At 45.2% G+C, this 14,301-nt stretch overlaps 1 protein-coding gene across 19 annotated transcripts in view; it reads left to right on the top strand.

The window, feature by feature from the left end:
- EYA4 (EYA transcriptional coactivator and phosphatase 4) overlaps positions 1-14,301 on the top strand; it is a 214,988-nt gene that overhangs the window by 134,628 nt on the left and 66,059 nt on the right. For 11 of the 19 annotated variants that reach the window (XM_054023652.1, XM_054023653.1, XM_054023656.1 and 8 more), the window contains 2 exons: positions 2,290-2,414; positions 3,580-3,648. In XM_054023652.1, the coding sequence (XP_053879627.1) occupies positions 2,290-2,414; positions 3,580-3,648 (194 nt within the window). The remainder of the gene's footprint in view (positions 1-2,289; positions 2,415-3,579; positions 3,649-14,301) is intronic. The other 8 variants (XM_054023669.1, XM_054023665.1, XM_054023666.1 and 5 more) reach the window with 1 other exon arrangement.

The following is a 14,301-nucleotide window of genomic DNA, read 5'->3' as shown; positions in this document are numbered from 1 at the left end:
AAACTGCTAAACAAAACCTGACAGAACAGTAAATCATTTGTGTTCATTTTATTTCATCACTGATCACATTTCCCGTAGACAATAAATGTAATGCTCTGTTGACAGATGTATGGAAATGGATATGCGGTTGGATGATGAAATCTGGGTTAAGACCATTTAAATCTCAGTTTATGCCTTTGCATTATTGAATATTAGTTATAAAATTTGTACATGCTGGTATGTGACCTCCTCCCTACAGTTATAAGATTCCCACTACTCATCCAGACTATTGCTGGGGAGAGCATCCTGCCGAAAGAACTCTGGTGCATAGAGGGCCCATCTCAAATACTCATTGAAGTCAATGAGATTCTTTGTATTGGCTTTAAGGGGCTTCAGAGAAGGACCTTAATACATTGTTCCAGTTGTGATGTGATGTTTCCCAACATGGGAAAATGAAGGGCTTTCAAGTCTTGTATATAACCGTATACCTTGGTACAAATGTATCTGAAGTAATTAGAATGTTCATCAAGTTATTTATACTATTAGGAGCAGAAAATGAGCCTTCCCTTTGAGAGACAAGACAGGTTCAAACAGCTGGAGGTAGAAATTATGCAGGTATTTTTCCCCAGAGCATGCAGGAGATTAGCATGGAGGACAGAAAGCTACAGAGGGAAATTTTCAATGCTTACATTAGGGACTAGACAGAAAGTGCCCACAGTATTGACACACCTGTCCCCTGCTCCACCTGCCCTAAATAACCATTTAAATAGGAACAGGAGTTCCTATTAAATTGCCCCTTATACTCCATCTCCCTCACAGCCATCCTCACTCCTTTCAAAACAGGAAAATTGGAATCCCAATAAGATGCAAAATAATCTCTCTATTGGCCTTGGTAGAATACACATGGTAAATTATTTTTCTCTTGTAGCTGGCCTTGTAACTTTGCGGACAGTAAAGATGTTTTAGGGGTGGGGGGGAAGATCCGTGTAATTAATTTGCAAATCGAGCAAGGAAAAGCTGCGCACGTATTGCGAAGTGGATTGCAGTTGCCAATCTAGTATGGACTCTCTCCCTGAACACCTGGAGGCATACTGTTTGTGTTGTGAGTGAGGCAGCATGTCTCTTAGACCTATCACTGGTGGAGAACTGTGTACATCCCCTTGACATGGCTGTGATATTAAAAGTCGTGATGAGGCTCTAAATTTGAATGAAAAATCTAAATCAGTGATATCATGTTTTGGAAATCATGACTTTCTAGGCTATATGGAAATAACACGGAATGAAAAAAATACATAAAACGTAACCAAACAAAAATGCATAAAATAATTGGATTAAATAAGCTTCCTATAGTACATAACAAATTCATTTGTTCTGTCATCTTTCTGTTCTCATTTATTAGGCACACAGTTATGACTAGTGGTTAGAATACAGAATGAGGAGTTGGGGGGCTTTGGAGATTATTTTTTTAGCTCTGCTGTGACGTGCTGTGTGACTATGGCCTATTCCTTTAACTTCTCCATGTTTCAGTTCCCCCTTTTCAAAAGAAGGATGACAATATATGTACCTAACTTATAGGTGTATTATGAGTCTTAATAAGTGTGTGTTAATTATATTGTGATACTTGTTTAAAAAGTAGAGAATATATTATTGTCTACATCTAATTATAAATAACTTATTCTTAAGTGTGGTGTAAAAATGTTGCCAAAGATTTCAAAGAAACATACCTAGGTTATTAATCTAAGTATATCTAATTGACTTCTAAAATGGAGTTATAGTTATGTTATCATATTGTTTTTAAAAATTCCTGAACTTTGTGTGCTGCAATACATTTGCTGCTCCCTGTCAACATGTGTTTGATTTTTTTGAGTATAGCTTTCAAGTAAGAGTGGCTGATGTTTCATAAAAGTAATAATTTAAAAGTAAAAAATATGTTTTCTATGGATATTTAACATTGAATAAGTAATTGTTGTGGCTCACAAAAATAATAAACGAATAAAGTTAAATATCATTTCTGATGTCATCATGGAAACTTCAAACTTTGGTAACAGTATTTTTGCTAATAAAGAATAGCTACAGGTTTGTTTTCCAATAAAATAATATTTTTGTCCTTTTTTTTAAGGTGCAAATGCCGATATTTAGATTGTAAACTCTTTAGGGATGGAATCATATTTGGTTGGGAGGGCACAGTGCTTTACACAGTGAGAGCTCAAACCTTGATTGGAACTTCTAGGTATTATTGCAATACAAATATTAAATGTTGTTGTTTTATTTTATTTTATTATGTTCCTGTGTTGCTTCCTTTTCTAACAGGTCTATGGAAATGCAGGATCTAACAAGTCCTCATAATCTTGTTGGAAGCAGTGATAATCCGAGTAGTTCCAAACTGGATAAATCTAATCTCAGCAGCACGTCCATCACAACAAATGGAACAGGAGGTAAGTGTAAGACATCATCAATGCACAGAAAGTTGCTATATGTCATTTTTCTATTTTTAATAAACTTTTTAAGTTTAGCATTTTAATTTAATAATGAGCATAAGGCTGATTGATAGATAGGCAGACAGATATCAGCCCTCAGCAAAAAAAGATGAACAATAGAACATTTCAAATTTGTACAGTTGTTTCCATTTAATTCTGTTCAACAACTTGAAACTGAATGAGGAAAGACATTAGGTCCGGAGACTCAGTTGTCGGCAAGTATTGAAAGTATAACTTAAATAATGGTTGTAACATACCAATCTTTTTCAAATCTTCATTGTATATTGCTCAAACCATAGAAATCCTAGAAAGGAACCTTGTCAGGTCATCTAGTCCAGCCCCGTGCACTGAAGCAGGACCAAGTATACGAAGACCATCTCTGACAGCTATTTGTCTAACCTGTTCTTTAATGACTGCTACTATTACTTAAGTTATTACTTAAATGATTAGTGCTCCATGTTCCTTCTATAAAGACATTGCTGAAATTTAGGTCAATCACAGTTCTGTTTTCTATGCTAATAATGGATTTTGCTGCCTTTGGTCTGGTGAGTAGTCTGAATGCGACACTGCACAGTGTGAGCAAGGGTATCAGACTACGAGGTGAAATCCTGGCCCCTGTTGTGACTATGAGTGTTGTGCCATTGATTTCAACAGAGCCAGAATTTCACCCATGGTTCTTAGATGTTGTACACTAGTGTGCACTACACTTATTTTAGCATTTTACACCAAAATATTGGTCATTCAGTTCTTTCTTCCCACAATATAAAGTTTTAATCACTTCTCTATATGCAAAAATTCCACTAATGTCTGTAAAAATTTACATGTGAGCATGGAGGGAATAGACCCATCTAGTGATATCTTTAAGATTCAGTGTATTCACATTTAAAAACCAAATACCAATATTCCAGAATAAGGAGGGGCTGAAACTAGACCTTTAAGAGCACTAATAATTATATGTGTATATTTTATTTAAATAAACCAGCTAGAATAATATTCACAAAAGCAATACTGTGCAGCTAAAGACTAGGCTCAAAGGGCAAAAACACCTACTGGCATTAAAGAATATTCATGTATATTGAGCAGACATTCAGACAATGAACCATTATACCATTCCCATTCTCAGGAGACAACATGACTGTTTTAAATACTGCAGACTGGTTGCTGAGTTGCAGCACTCCCTCTTCTGCAACAAGTATGAGAGATCATGGTATAGTGCATGTGTGTGACTTTGTGGCTCCATGACTGCTGTGTTACATTTCTCCTGTTTTGTTTCGTTCTTTTGTTCTGTGGTTTAGAACATTTTTATGTGATTTCCTACTTCTCAGAGTCCTTTTGCAGAGCTGGAAAACCAGAAAGAAGCAGTACCAAACATTTATTTTATCATACTTGTTAAGCCATTTCACTAGTAACAAGAATTTTAATTGTACTAGAATGAGGTTAACTGTATACATCCTCATAATCTGATGGCATTGTTTTCAGAGAGGCTGAGCACCCACAGCTCTGATTGAGCATCCATTGCTCCCAACGATGTCAGCTTCCCGTGAAGCCAGATTAATGTTTTTTTCCACTGAATGTCCATTTATCTTTTTTTTTATTTTTAGGTACTATATTACATGCTTACCTGAGCATAAATCAAGGTTGTAAATGTATTGGGCACTTTACAAACATTTTTATGATCCTACAACCAGTTACTACCACTCGTTCCTTTCCTCCCATATGCATTATTATTGTTTTCTTTGTATTTTGGTAACATCTAGGGGCCCAATCATAGCACATGGCCCTACTGTGATAGGTACTATACAAACACATAAGAAAATGATGGTCTCTGCCTCAAAGAGGTTACAATCTAAATTTAGTTTAAATGTGGATATGCATAGTTGTAACTGTTTACAGAATTGAGTTGAGAGGCACATACATGTTTTCAAAGGGGCATCAACCTAGATTCTTAAATTTGCAATTGCAATTTTGTGCACACAAAACTGTGCAACTAGATTTGTACACAAATTAGTCATACTTCTGCTCAAACAAAAATGCAGGCTTTTACACTTACTCTGTATTTCCACATGTAATTGTATGTCATCATCACAGAGTTAACCCAGTCTCTTACTTACGTCGTTACTCCAACACCCCTGCCTGACCACACACAAAGCTGTCTTTCAACCCGATGCTTTCGTCCCGGGCTAACTGGCTTGTCTGCGGTATTGGCTAAATCATGGATGTTGCTTTCACTCAGGTTAGTAATCTATCCACTTTGCAGTGAGGACTCAGTATAAATCACTCAAGTGCTGGTAGTTCCCACATTTCCTGCCATGTGCACAGAAGGACAGATAAGTTCTTTCATAATTCATTGTGAAAGAATCATAGAGTGGCTCATTTTACAGCAGGACAAATCACCATGGGATATGCCCCCAGAAATCCTCCTACCTGAATGAGTGCAGCACCAGCGAGGACACAGGAACGTGTTAGTCTTTGCAGTGTGGCTGTTCACACCCAAGTAAGGCTAATGCAGGTGCTCAGACCCAGGTGCTGATTACCTAGGGTGGCCACTCTCACATTCCTGGAATACTGGACATTCTGGCAATTCCTGCCAGAGTGACTCTGCCCCAACCGTGTTAGTCTGTATCAGCAAAAACAACGAGGAGTCCTTGTAGCACCTTAGAGACTAACAAATTTATTTGGGCATAAGCTTTCATGGGCTATAACCCACTTCATCAGATGCATGGAGTGAAAAATACAGTAGGCAGGTATAAATATACAGTACATGAAAAGATGGGAGTTGTCTTACCAAGTGGTGGCTCAGTGCTAACGAGGCCAATTCAATCAGGGTGGATGTGGCCCATTCCCAACAGTTGACAAGAAAGGATGGGAAAATTAGTTTTTGTAGTGACCCAGCCATTCCCAGTCTTTATTCAGGCCTACTTTGATGGTGTCAAGTTTGCAAATTAATTCCAGCTCTCAGTTTCTTGTTGAAGTCTGTTTTTGAAGGTTTTTTTGCTGAAGAATTGCCACTTTTAAGTCTGTTGTTGAGTGTCCAGGGAGATTGAAGTGCTCTCCTACTGGTTTTTGAATGTTACAATTCTTGATGTCTGATTTGTGTCCATTTATTCTTTTGTGTAGAGACAGTCCAGTTTGGCCAATGTACATGGCAGAGGGGCATTGCTGGCACATGATGGCATATATCACATTGGTAGATGTGCAGGTGAACGAGCCCCTGATGGCGTGGCTGATGTGGTTAGGTCCTATGATGGTGTCCCTTGAATAGATATGCAGACAGAGTTGGTAACAGGGTTTGTTGCAGAGATTGGTTCCTGGGTTAGTGTTTCTGTTTGTATGGTGTGTGGTTGCTGGTGAGTATTTGCTTCAGGTTTGGAGGCTGTCTGTAAGCGAGGACTGGCCTGTCTCCCAAGGTCTGTGAGAGTGGGGGATCGTCCTCCAGGATAGGTTGTAGATCCTTGATGTTGCGCTGGAGAGGTTTTAGTTGGGAACTGTAGGTGATGGCTACTGGCATTCTGTTACGTTCTTTGTTGTGCCTGACCTGTAGTAGGTGACTTCTGGGTACCCTTCTGGCTCTATCAGTCTGTTTCTTCACTTCCCCAGGTGGGTATTGTAGTTTTAAGAACACTTGATAGAGATCCTGAAGGTGTTTGTCTCAGTCTGAGGGATTGGAGCAAATGCGGTTGTATCTTAGGGCTTGGCTGTAAACAATGGATCGTGTGATGTGGACTGAATGAAAGCTGGAGGTATGTAGCTAAGAATAACGATCAGTAGGTTTCCAGTATAGGATGGTGTTTATGTGACCATCGCTTATTTGCACTGTAGTGTCCAGGAAGTAGATCTCTTGTGTGGACTGGTCCAGGCTGAGATTGACGGTGGGGTGGAAATTGTTGAAATCCTGGTGTAATTCCTCAAGGCCCTCCTTCCTATGGGTCCAGATGGTGAAGATGTCATCAATGTAGCACAAGTAGAGTAGGGGTACTAGGGGACGAGAGCTGAGGAAACGTTGTTCTAAGTCAGCCATAAAAATGTTGGCATTCTGTGGGGCCATGCGGGTACCCATAGCAGTGCTGCTGACTTGAAGATATAAATCATCCCCATATCTGAAATAGTTGTGGGTGAGGACAAAGTCACAAAGCTCAGCCACCAGTCTGCCGTGATATTATTGGGGATACTGTTCCTGACGGCTTGTAGTCCATCTTTGTGTGGAATGTTGGAGTAGAGAGCTTCAACATCCATCTAGGATGGTGTTTTCTGGAAGATCACCAATGGATTGTAGTTTCCTCAGGAAGTCAGTGGTGTCTCGAAGATAGCTGGGAGTGCTGGTAGCATAGGGCCTGAGCAGAGAGTCCACATAGACAATCCTGCTGTCAGGGTGCCAATGCCTGAGATGATGGGCTGTTCAGGATTCCCAGGTTTATAGATCTTGGGTATCAGATAGAATACCCCTGGTTGGGGCATTAGGGTTGTATCTGTGTAGATTTGTTCCTGTGCTGCTTCAGGGAGTTTCTTGAGCAGACTGTGCAGTTTCTTTTGGTACCGCTCAGTGGGATCAGATGACCCAAATGGGTGATCTTGTATGCATGGTGCACTCAGTTTTCAAGAGCACCCATCCCACACCAGCTGCACGTGTGGTCATGCCGGCAGGGGTGGAGCAATATGCTGTTCAAAATGATAACTCCTGTCCAATAATGCAGAAAACCACTTCTGTTTTTGTCCCACTACCAGACGGGACAAATCTCTCAAAAAGACCATCCTGTATAAAACTGGCCAAGTGGCGTCCCTGTGATCATCTGATTTAACTCTGTAATGAAGACATACCCTTAGAAGCTGATTTTGGAAGTTTGCCTGAGCCAAATTTTCAAACCCTTTCTATGAAGTTGGATTTTCATGCTTTGGTCACTCGGAGTTCTTTGCAGATATAGGGTTTGGAAATGCAAAATCCTGCATGCACAGTTTTGGAGGTCAGTGTTGAGGCCCACTGAAAACACGGTCCCATATGGTATCCATTTTAAGTAATGAAACCCATTTTTGTATTGTATAATTTAAATATCTCAGGATAATGTGTAGAATTGTTCTTAGTACACACACAAATACCAACCATAATCTCAAGTTTCAGAGTAACAGCCGTGTTAGTCTGTATCCGCAAAAAGAAGAACAGGAGTACTTGTGGCACCTTAGAGACTAACAAATTTATTAGAGCATAAGCTTTCGTGGACTACAGCCCACTTCTTCGGATGCATATAGAATGGAACATATAATGAGGAGATATATGCTGTATGTGTGTATATATATCTCCTCATTATATGTTCCATTCTATATGCATCCGAAGAAGTGGGCTGTAGTCCACGAAAGCTTATGCTCTAATAAATTTGTTAGTCTCTAAGGTGCCACAAGTACTCCTGTTCTTCTTTCAACCATAATCTGTTATTCTGAAAGTCCCCATCTTGCAGAATATGACACACATGCTTAACTTTGCAGTTTGGGACCAAAGTTAATAAGGTTTCAGAAAGCTGACTTTTTAAAAAAAGAAGTTTGAAATGACTTTGTATATGCAAGTCAGCCACTTTAAGGTATTACAAAAATATCTTGTATGCATTCCACAAAGAAAGTGCTGTGCCAGAATAAATGGCTTACTATGGGGGCTAGAATATCTCCTCTATTCTAGTCTGTTATTTTAGTAGGTACAGGTGAAGGAAAAAGTACATTGCCACATACAACTTAATTCCTAACTAATTAACAAGGGGGAAATCCAGTGGGCAGGTACATGCTATCCTGGGAGGTGCTCCGCCTAGTACATAGGGTTCTCCTTTGAATCCCACTCTCTCAGAGGGCAGTTGGATCACTTGTCCTATGCCTTTTAGATCTTTGTGTCTTGTTGGTGGGGCCTCTCTATGTGGTGTTCCCACTGCCTCGCTGCATCTGTGGTTGCATAGTATTTGCTTGGCAAACTGTGTGTGATAGTGTATTTGCCACACCTATTGAGTTATGACATCAGATGTGCATGGCTGCTCTTGGTCTGTTCCCTTCATGTGTTTTTCTCACTCCCATCAACCTCAAATGTTCTGTAACTGTCTTTCTCTGCCAGCCCAGTTAGCACTCGATCAGGTCCCAGCTAATGATAACCCAGCCCAGCATGTACCCTTCCTTGGTTGCTCCTGGCCTCTGTAGTGAGATGTCTTGCACTGGAGTCACAGGCTGCTTCTCCCATTGCCTTCAGTGTATAGCATCCCACCCTAACTGGAAAGGCTGCTTGGCTATCCTGACTTTTTTCCAACCCCCTGCTGCTGGTTTCGGGAGATACTTTTTAAAGCCTGTTGTCTTCCATTGGTCTTTGAGTGACATCCTCACTGCCTGTCAGCTGCTTCTCTCCATTATCACTGGGATCCCCCACAGCAATTTAAGGATTTCTAGGAAAGTCCTAGGGCTTGGATGTTAAGTGAAAGGAGAGCATCAGACATCTGATTAACTGTCTTGGACATCTCTCTGAACTGACCCTTTAAAGGATCCATACTCACCTGTTCTCATTGGCTCCTCCTTTCCCTGATCTGTGGTCGCTTTCAAGTGCAGTAGAACTTCAGAGTTACAAACATCTCGGGAATGGAGGTTGTTCATAACTCTGAACAAAATGTATGATTGTTCTTTCAAAAGTTTACAACTGAACATTGACTTAATCCAGCTTTACTATGCAGAAGAAAAATGCTGCCTTTTAACCATCTTAATTTAAATGAAACAAGGACAGAAACAATTTCCTTACATTGACCTCTTTTTTTAAACTTTCCCTTTATTTTTTTAGTAGTTTACGTTCAACACAGAACTGTACTATGTAGTAATTTCTTTTTTTCCCTCTTCGCTCCCTACTTACATGCTTCCAGTTCCAGATGAGGTGGTGGTTGACCAGTCAATTTGTAACTCTGAAGTTCTACTGTATAGGGGAGGAGAAATTGGAGCTAAGATCAAAGTGTAGTGTCTGTTCTTATCAGTTTAATTTCTTCTGATGGACAACTGCAAACACACATCCAGAAGATGGAATCTCCTGCAGCCATTTTTTAAAAAAATATACTCCACTCTTCCTATTTTGGAAGAAAACTCTTTTTCAGCTTTAGCTACACTGTCATCGGCTGCTGCTGTTCCTGCTTTCCAGAAAGCTCAGCAAAAACCTATCCTGAAGACCCCCCTTGGTGCCTCACGGAAGACCCAGACCACCTGCAAGAACAAAAATATTAGGAGCTGGCTGAAGAAAACCCCCGTGGATACCTCTGCAGGGAGACCCGGCTCCAGAAGGACGGCTCTTCAGGACTTCACATCCAGAAGCAAGAATATCTCAACAGCTTTTCAGGAGGGGGACCCCTGGAGAACCTTGCCCGCTTCCCAGGACCAGGATGCTGATTGCCGCCCCGCCGGGAAGGATGCCACCGGGGGAGGCCCCCCCCCCCCCCCGACGACCCAGGACCAGGATGCTGATTGCCGCCCCACTGCTCCAGAGAGGGATGGTCCGGAAGGAACCACCTCCTCAACCCCAGACCCCAAAATTACTTACCACCCGGCTGTCTGGAAGAGGGCCGCTCGAAGGGGAATGCACTTCAGAACCCAAGATCTCGATGCCACATGCTGCCCTTCCGGGCAAAGAGACAACGTGGCCAGTGAGTCCAGCACCCCCCCAAGAGCGACTTCATCTCCCCAAGCTTCTCTGCCATACCCAGAGGAATCACCTGGCGAGTCTGCAGGCACAACAGAGATCCGCCCCACAGAGGGTGAGGCAGGGGAAGAAGACCGCATCTACCTCCAGTACCCGCTCCCTACAGGTCTCCTTCTCTGCCCCTTCTGTCTCCCCGTCCATGGAGTCCAGACCCTCGCAGCCCTCAGCAAACACGTTCGTAAGACCTACAACAAACGGATTGCTTTCCGGTGTAGCCGCTGCGATCTCCCGCTACGATCCGGCGGCTGCATCCCATATTCAGAAACTATACAGGATGAACCGGACGAAAGCTATGAGGGAGATCCTCGACGGGACCTCCTCCTACTGTGCCATCCAGTCCGAGAGGCTCTACTCCTACTTCAAGGATGTGTTTGATCACGAGGCCCAGACCAACTTGCGACACCCAGAGTGCCTTTCCCCGCTACCCCGGATCGACCTCACGGAGGACTTGGAGTGAGATTTTTCCCCGCAGGAGGTGCAGGCGAGGCTGTTGAGGACCAAAAACACCGCCCCTGGAAAAGATGGCATCCGCTACCCCCTGCTGAAGAAGCGAGACCCCGGCTGCTTGGTACTCGCTGCCATCTTCAACAAATGCAAGCAGTTCCATCGCGTTCCCCACTTCTGGAAGAAGTCCATGACCATGCTCATCCACAAAAAAGGCGAACAAGACGACCCCGGCAACTGGAGGCCCATCTCCCTCTGCTCCACCATCTACAAGCTGTATGCCAGCTGCCTCGCAGCAAGGATCACAGACTGGTCAGTGTGCGGGGACGCCGTCAGCTCAGTGCAGAAGGGTTTCATGTCCTGCGAGGGATGCTACAAGCACAACTTCCTCCTTCAGACGGCCATCCAGGAGGCCAGGAGGTCCAAGAGGCAGTGCGCAGTAGCATGGCTTTATCTGACCAACGCCTTTGGGACCGTACCCCACCATCACATCTTTGCCACCCTGGGAGAGTTCGGGATGCCAGAAACCTTCATCCAGATCCTACGGGACCTCTACAAGGACTGCACCACCACCATCCGCGCCATGGACGGAGAGACGGACGCCATCCCCATCCGCCGCGGCGTGAAACAAGGATGCCCCCTTACCCCCATCATCTTCAACCTGGCCATGGAACCGCTCATCCGAGCCATCTCCAACGGCCCGACCGGCTTCAACCTGCACGGCAAGAAACTCAGCATTCTGACCTACGCAGACGATCTGGTCCTGACCGCGGACGACCCAGAGAGCCTCCAAGATATGCTAGATGCCATCAGCGAAATTACTGACTGGATGGAGCTCCGCTTCAATGCGAAGAAGTGCGCAACTCTGCACATTGACAGCAGCAAAAGTGACTCGGTGCAGACAACGGGGTTCCAGATCCCGGGTGAGCCCCTCATCCCCCTGGCAGAGGGGCAGGCATACCAGCATCTGGCACGCCAACAGGGTTCCGTGTCCGGCAAACACCCGAGGACACCATCCAGGAGATCTTCCAGGACGCAGCCAAGATTGATGCCTCCCTGCTGGCATCGTGGCAGAAGATAAACGCCCTGAACACCTTCCTGATCCCACGCATCTCGTTCACCCTAAGGGGATCCGCCGTGGCGAAGGTGCCCCTCAACAAGGCAGACAAGATCATCCGGAAGCTGGTGAAGAAGTAGTTGTTCCTTCCCCAGAGAGCCAGCAACGAGCTGGTCTACATCACCCACAGGCACGGCGGCGCCAACGTCCCCCGCATGGGTGACCTGGGCGACATCGCGGTGATAACCCACACCTTCCATCTGCTGACATGTCCCGACGCCACGGTGAGGAACATTGCGGCGAATGCCGTGCATGATGCGACAGAGAAGCGGATCGGCAGAGCCCCCTCGAACCAAGACATCGCCACCTTCCTGAGCGCCTCCCTGGATGGGGAATTCGGACAGGACGGGCGCGACATCGCTTCACTGTGGTCCCGCACTCACAACACCACGCGTCGCTTGGGGAAGCGCATCAGCTGCCGCTGGGAATGGTGCAAGGAGCGCCAGGAGCTGGGAATCCTGGTGCTGCAGATCAGGTCCCACGACAACACCATCGTTACCCCGACGGCCAGGGGCTTCCTGGAGAGGACTCTGAAGGCCGCCATCCGCTTGCTGTACATGGAAACCCTGAAGCGTAAACCAGACCAGGGTAAAGCCTTTGAGTTGACCAGCAAGTGGGATGCCAGCAACCACTTCCTCGCCGGGGGCGGCTTCACCCGTTTTGCTGACTGGCGGTTCATCCACCGTGCCCGGCTCAACTGCGTCCCGCTCAACGGAGCCGTCCTCCACGGGAACCGAGACAAGCATTGCAGGAAGTGCGGCTACCCCAACTAGACCCTGCCCCACGTCCTGTGCAGCTGCAAACCCCACTCCAGAGCCTGGCAGCTGTGCCACAACGCCATCCAAAACCGCCTTGTGAAAGCCATCGCGCCATGTGTGGGGGAGATCTCCGTGAACCGCACCATCGCCGGTACTGACAGCCAGCTATGACCTGACGTGGTCGTCACCGACGAGGCCCAGAAAAAGATCATTCTCGTCGACGTCACGGTCTCCTTTGAGAACAGGCATTTTGCGAAGCCCGAGCTCGTAAGCTGGAAAAGTACGCCCCCCTGGCTGACACCCTGAGAGCAAAGGGCTATGAGGTGCAGATGGACGCCTTGATTGTCGGAGCCCTGGGCGCCTGGGACCCCTGCAACGAGCGTGTGCTGCGGACCTGCAGGATCGGTCAACGGTATGCATGTCTCATGTGGCACCTCATGGTTTCAGACGCCATCTGATGGTCCAGGGACATCTACATCAAGCACATCACCGGCCATCGACAGTACCAGGAGGCATGAGCCAGAGTGACATCGTTCTCCCACTACGAGAAAGGGACCAAGTGACCTTCTCTGTTGGATCATATGAACTGGAACCATAAACTCCCTAAACATTAAATCTCACCAAATGAGGGTCAATCCATCCTCATCATCATATCCACTCATTATAATCCACACCCGAACATAGCCACTTTATTAACTTCATACCCTCATATCTCAATGTCTGTACTTTGACCCATCAACCTTTTACCCCCACTCGGGGATATTGCAGATTATGTATTCCTCATGCCACCTTATCTTAAACCAAACTTTGCACCCTCTATAATCTGTATGTTATTCCCTGATGACCAAAAACTTCTATGCTCAAACTCTGTTCACTATTTTTTTTAACATCATCTTAATACAATTTTTAAATCTGCTGCCCATCTAATTATACCATTTTGCATTCTCAGTCCCTAAAATATAGCTTAGTTGTTAAAAAATGAAACTTTGCAGCTCATTAGTTCTTCTTGGAGTGCTTAGTCATGTCGATTCCATTTTAGGTGTGTACGTACCCATGTGCACAGTTGTTGAAGACTTTTGCCTTAGTGGATCCATAGGGTCAGCTGTGTCACCCCCTTGAGTGCTGCGCTCATGCATCGGTATATCAGGCGCTAATGACGCTACACCCTCCAAGTTTCTTCTTACCGCCCATGACGGTTGGTCGGAGCACCTTGTCTTGCATTTCGAGAGTGTTGCGGTTCTTCCAGCCATTGTTCTGTCTCCTTTATAGTCAGTTCTTAGGTATTTAGTTTGACCATTAAGTTGAGTATTAGATAATAGTTTTAGTAGTTAGAGTCCCAGCTGGGACTTCGCCACAGAGCGGGGCATGCCCTGTTCCCCAGGCTTCAAGCCATGTTCATCATATACCCAGCCGATGCCCATTACTGACCCCCATGATAGCTGTTTGAAGTGTTTGGGGGAAATCACACAGAAAAGACAAGTGCAGGATCTGCAAAAACTTTCGTCCTTGAACTCAAAAGGAGCGGGATATCTGCTTGAGGGCCATCCTCCTGGAGGCTGCGCTTCGTCCTGCCTTGGACCCCTTCCGATCAGACTCCACGCCTAGCACTTTGGCGTTGGCACGCAGTGCAACGCTGGCACCGTTCCCGCTCGCCGGGTCCTAAGAAGTAGCTGAAGCCCAAGGGCCCGTCAGCACCGCAGGACAGGGGGGAGTTGGGCAAAGTACCTGTGTTAAGCTATGTGCCTGCCCTGGAGCTACACAGGGGTACTGCTGTGGTCAGACCCCCTAGTCCAGCCAGGCATCTGACTCCCAGGAGCGGCAGGGGATCCTGGC

Source organism: Malaclemys terrapin, chromosome 3, assembly GCF_027887155.1.
Source record: "Malaclemys terrapin pileata isolate rMalTer1 chromosome 3, rMalTer1.hap1, whole genome shotgun sequence".
In the NCBI taxonomy this organism is placed as follows: Eukaryota; Metazoa; Chordata; order Testudines; family Emydidae; genus Malaclemys; species Malaclemys terrapin.
The sequence above is the reverse complement of the archived record's forward strand: the minus strand, read 5'-3'. Positions and strand labels throughout refer to the sequence as shown.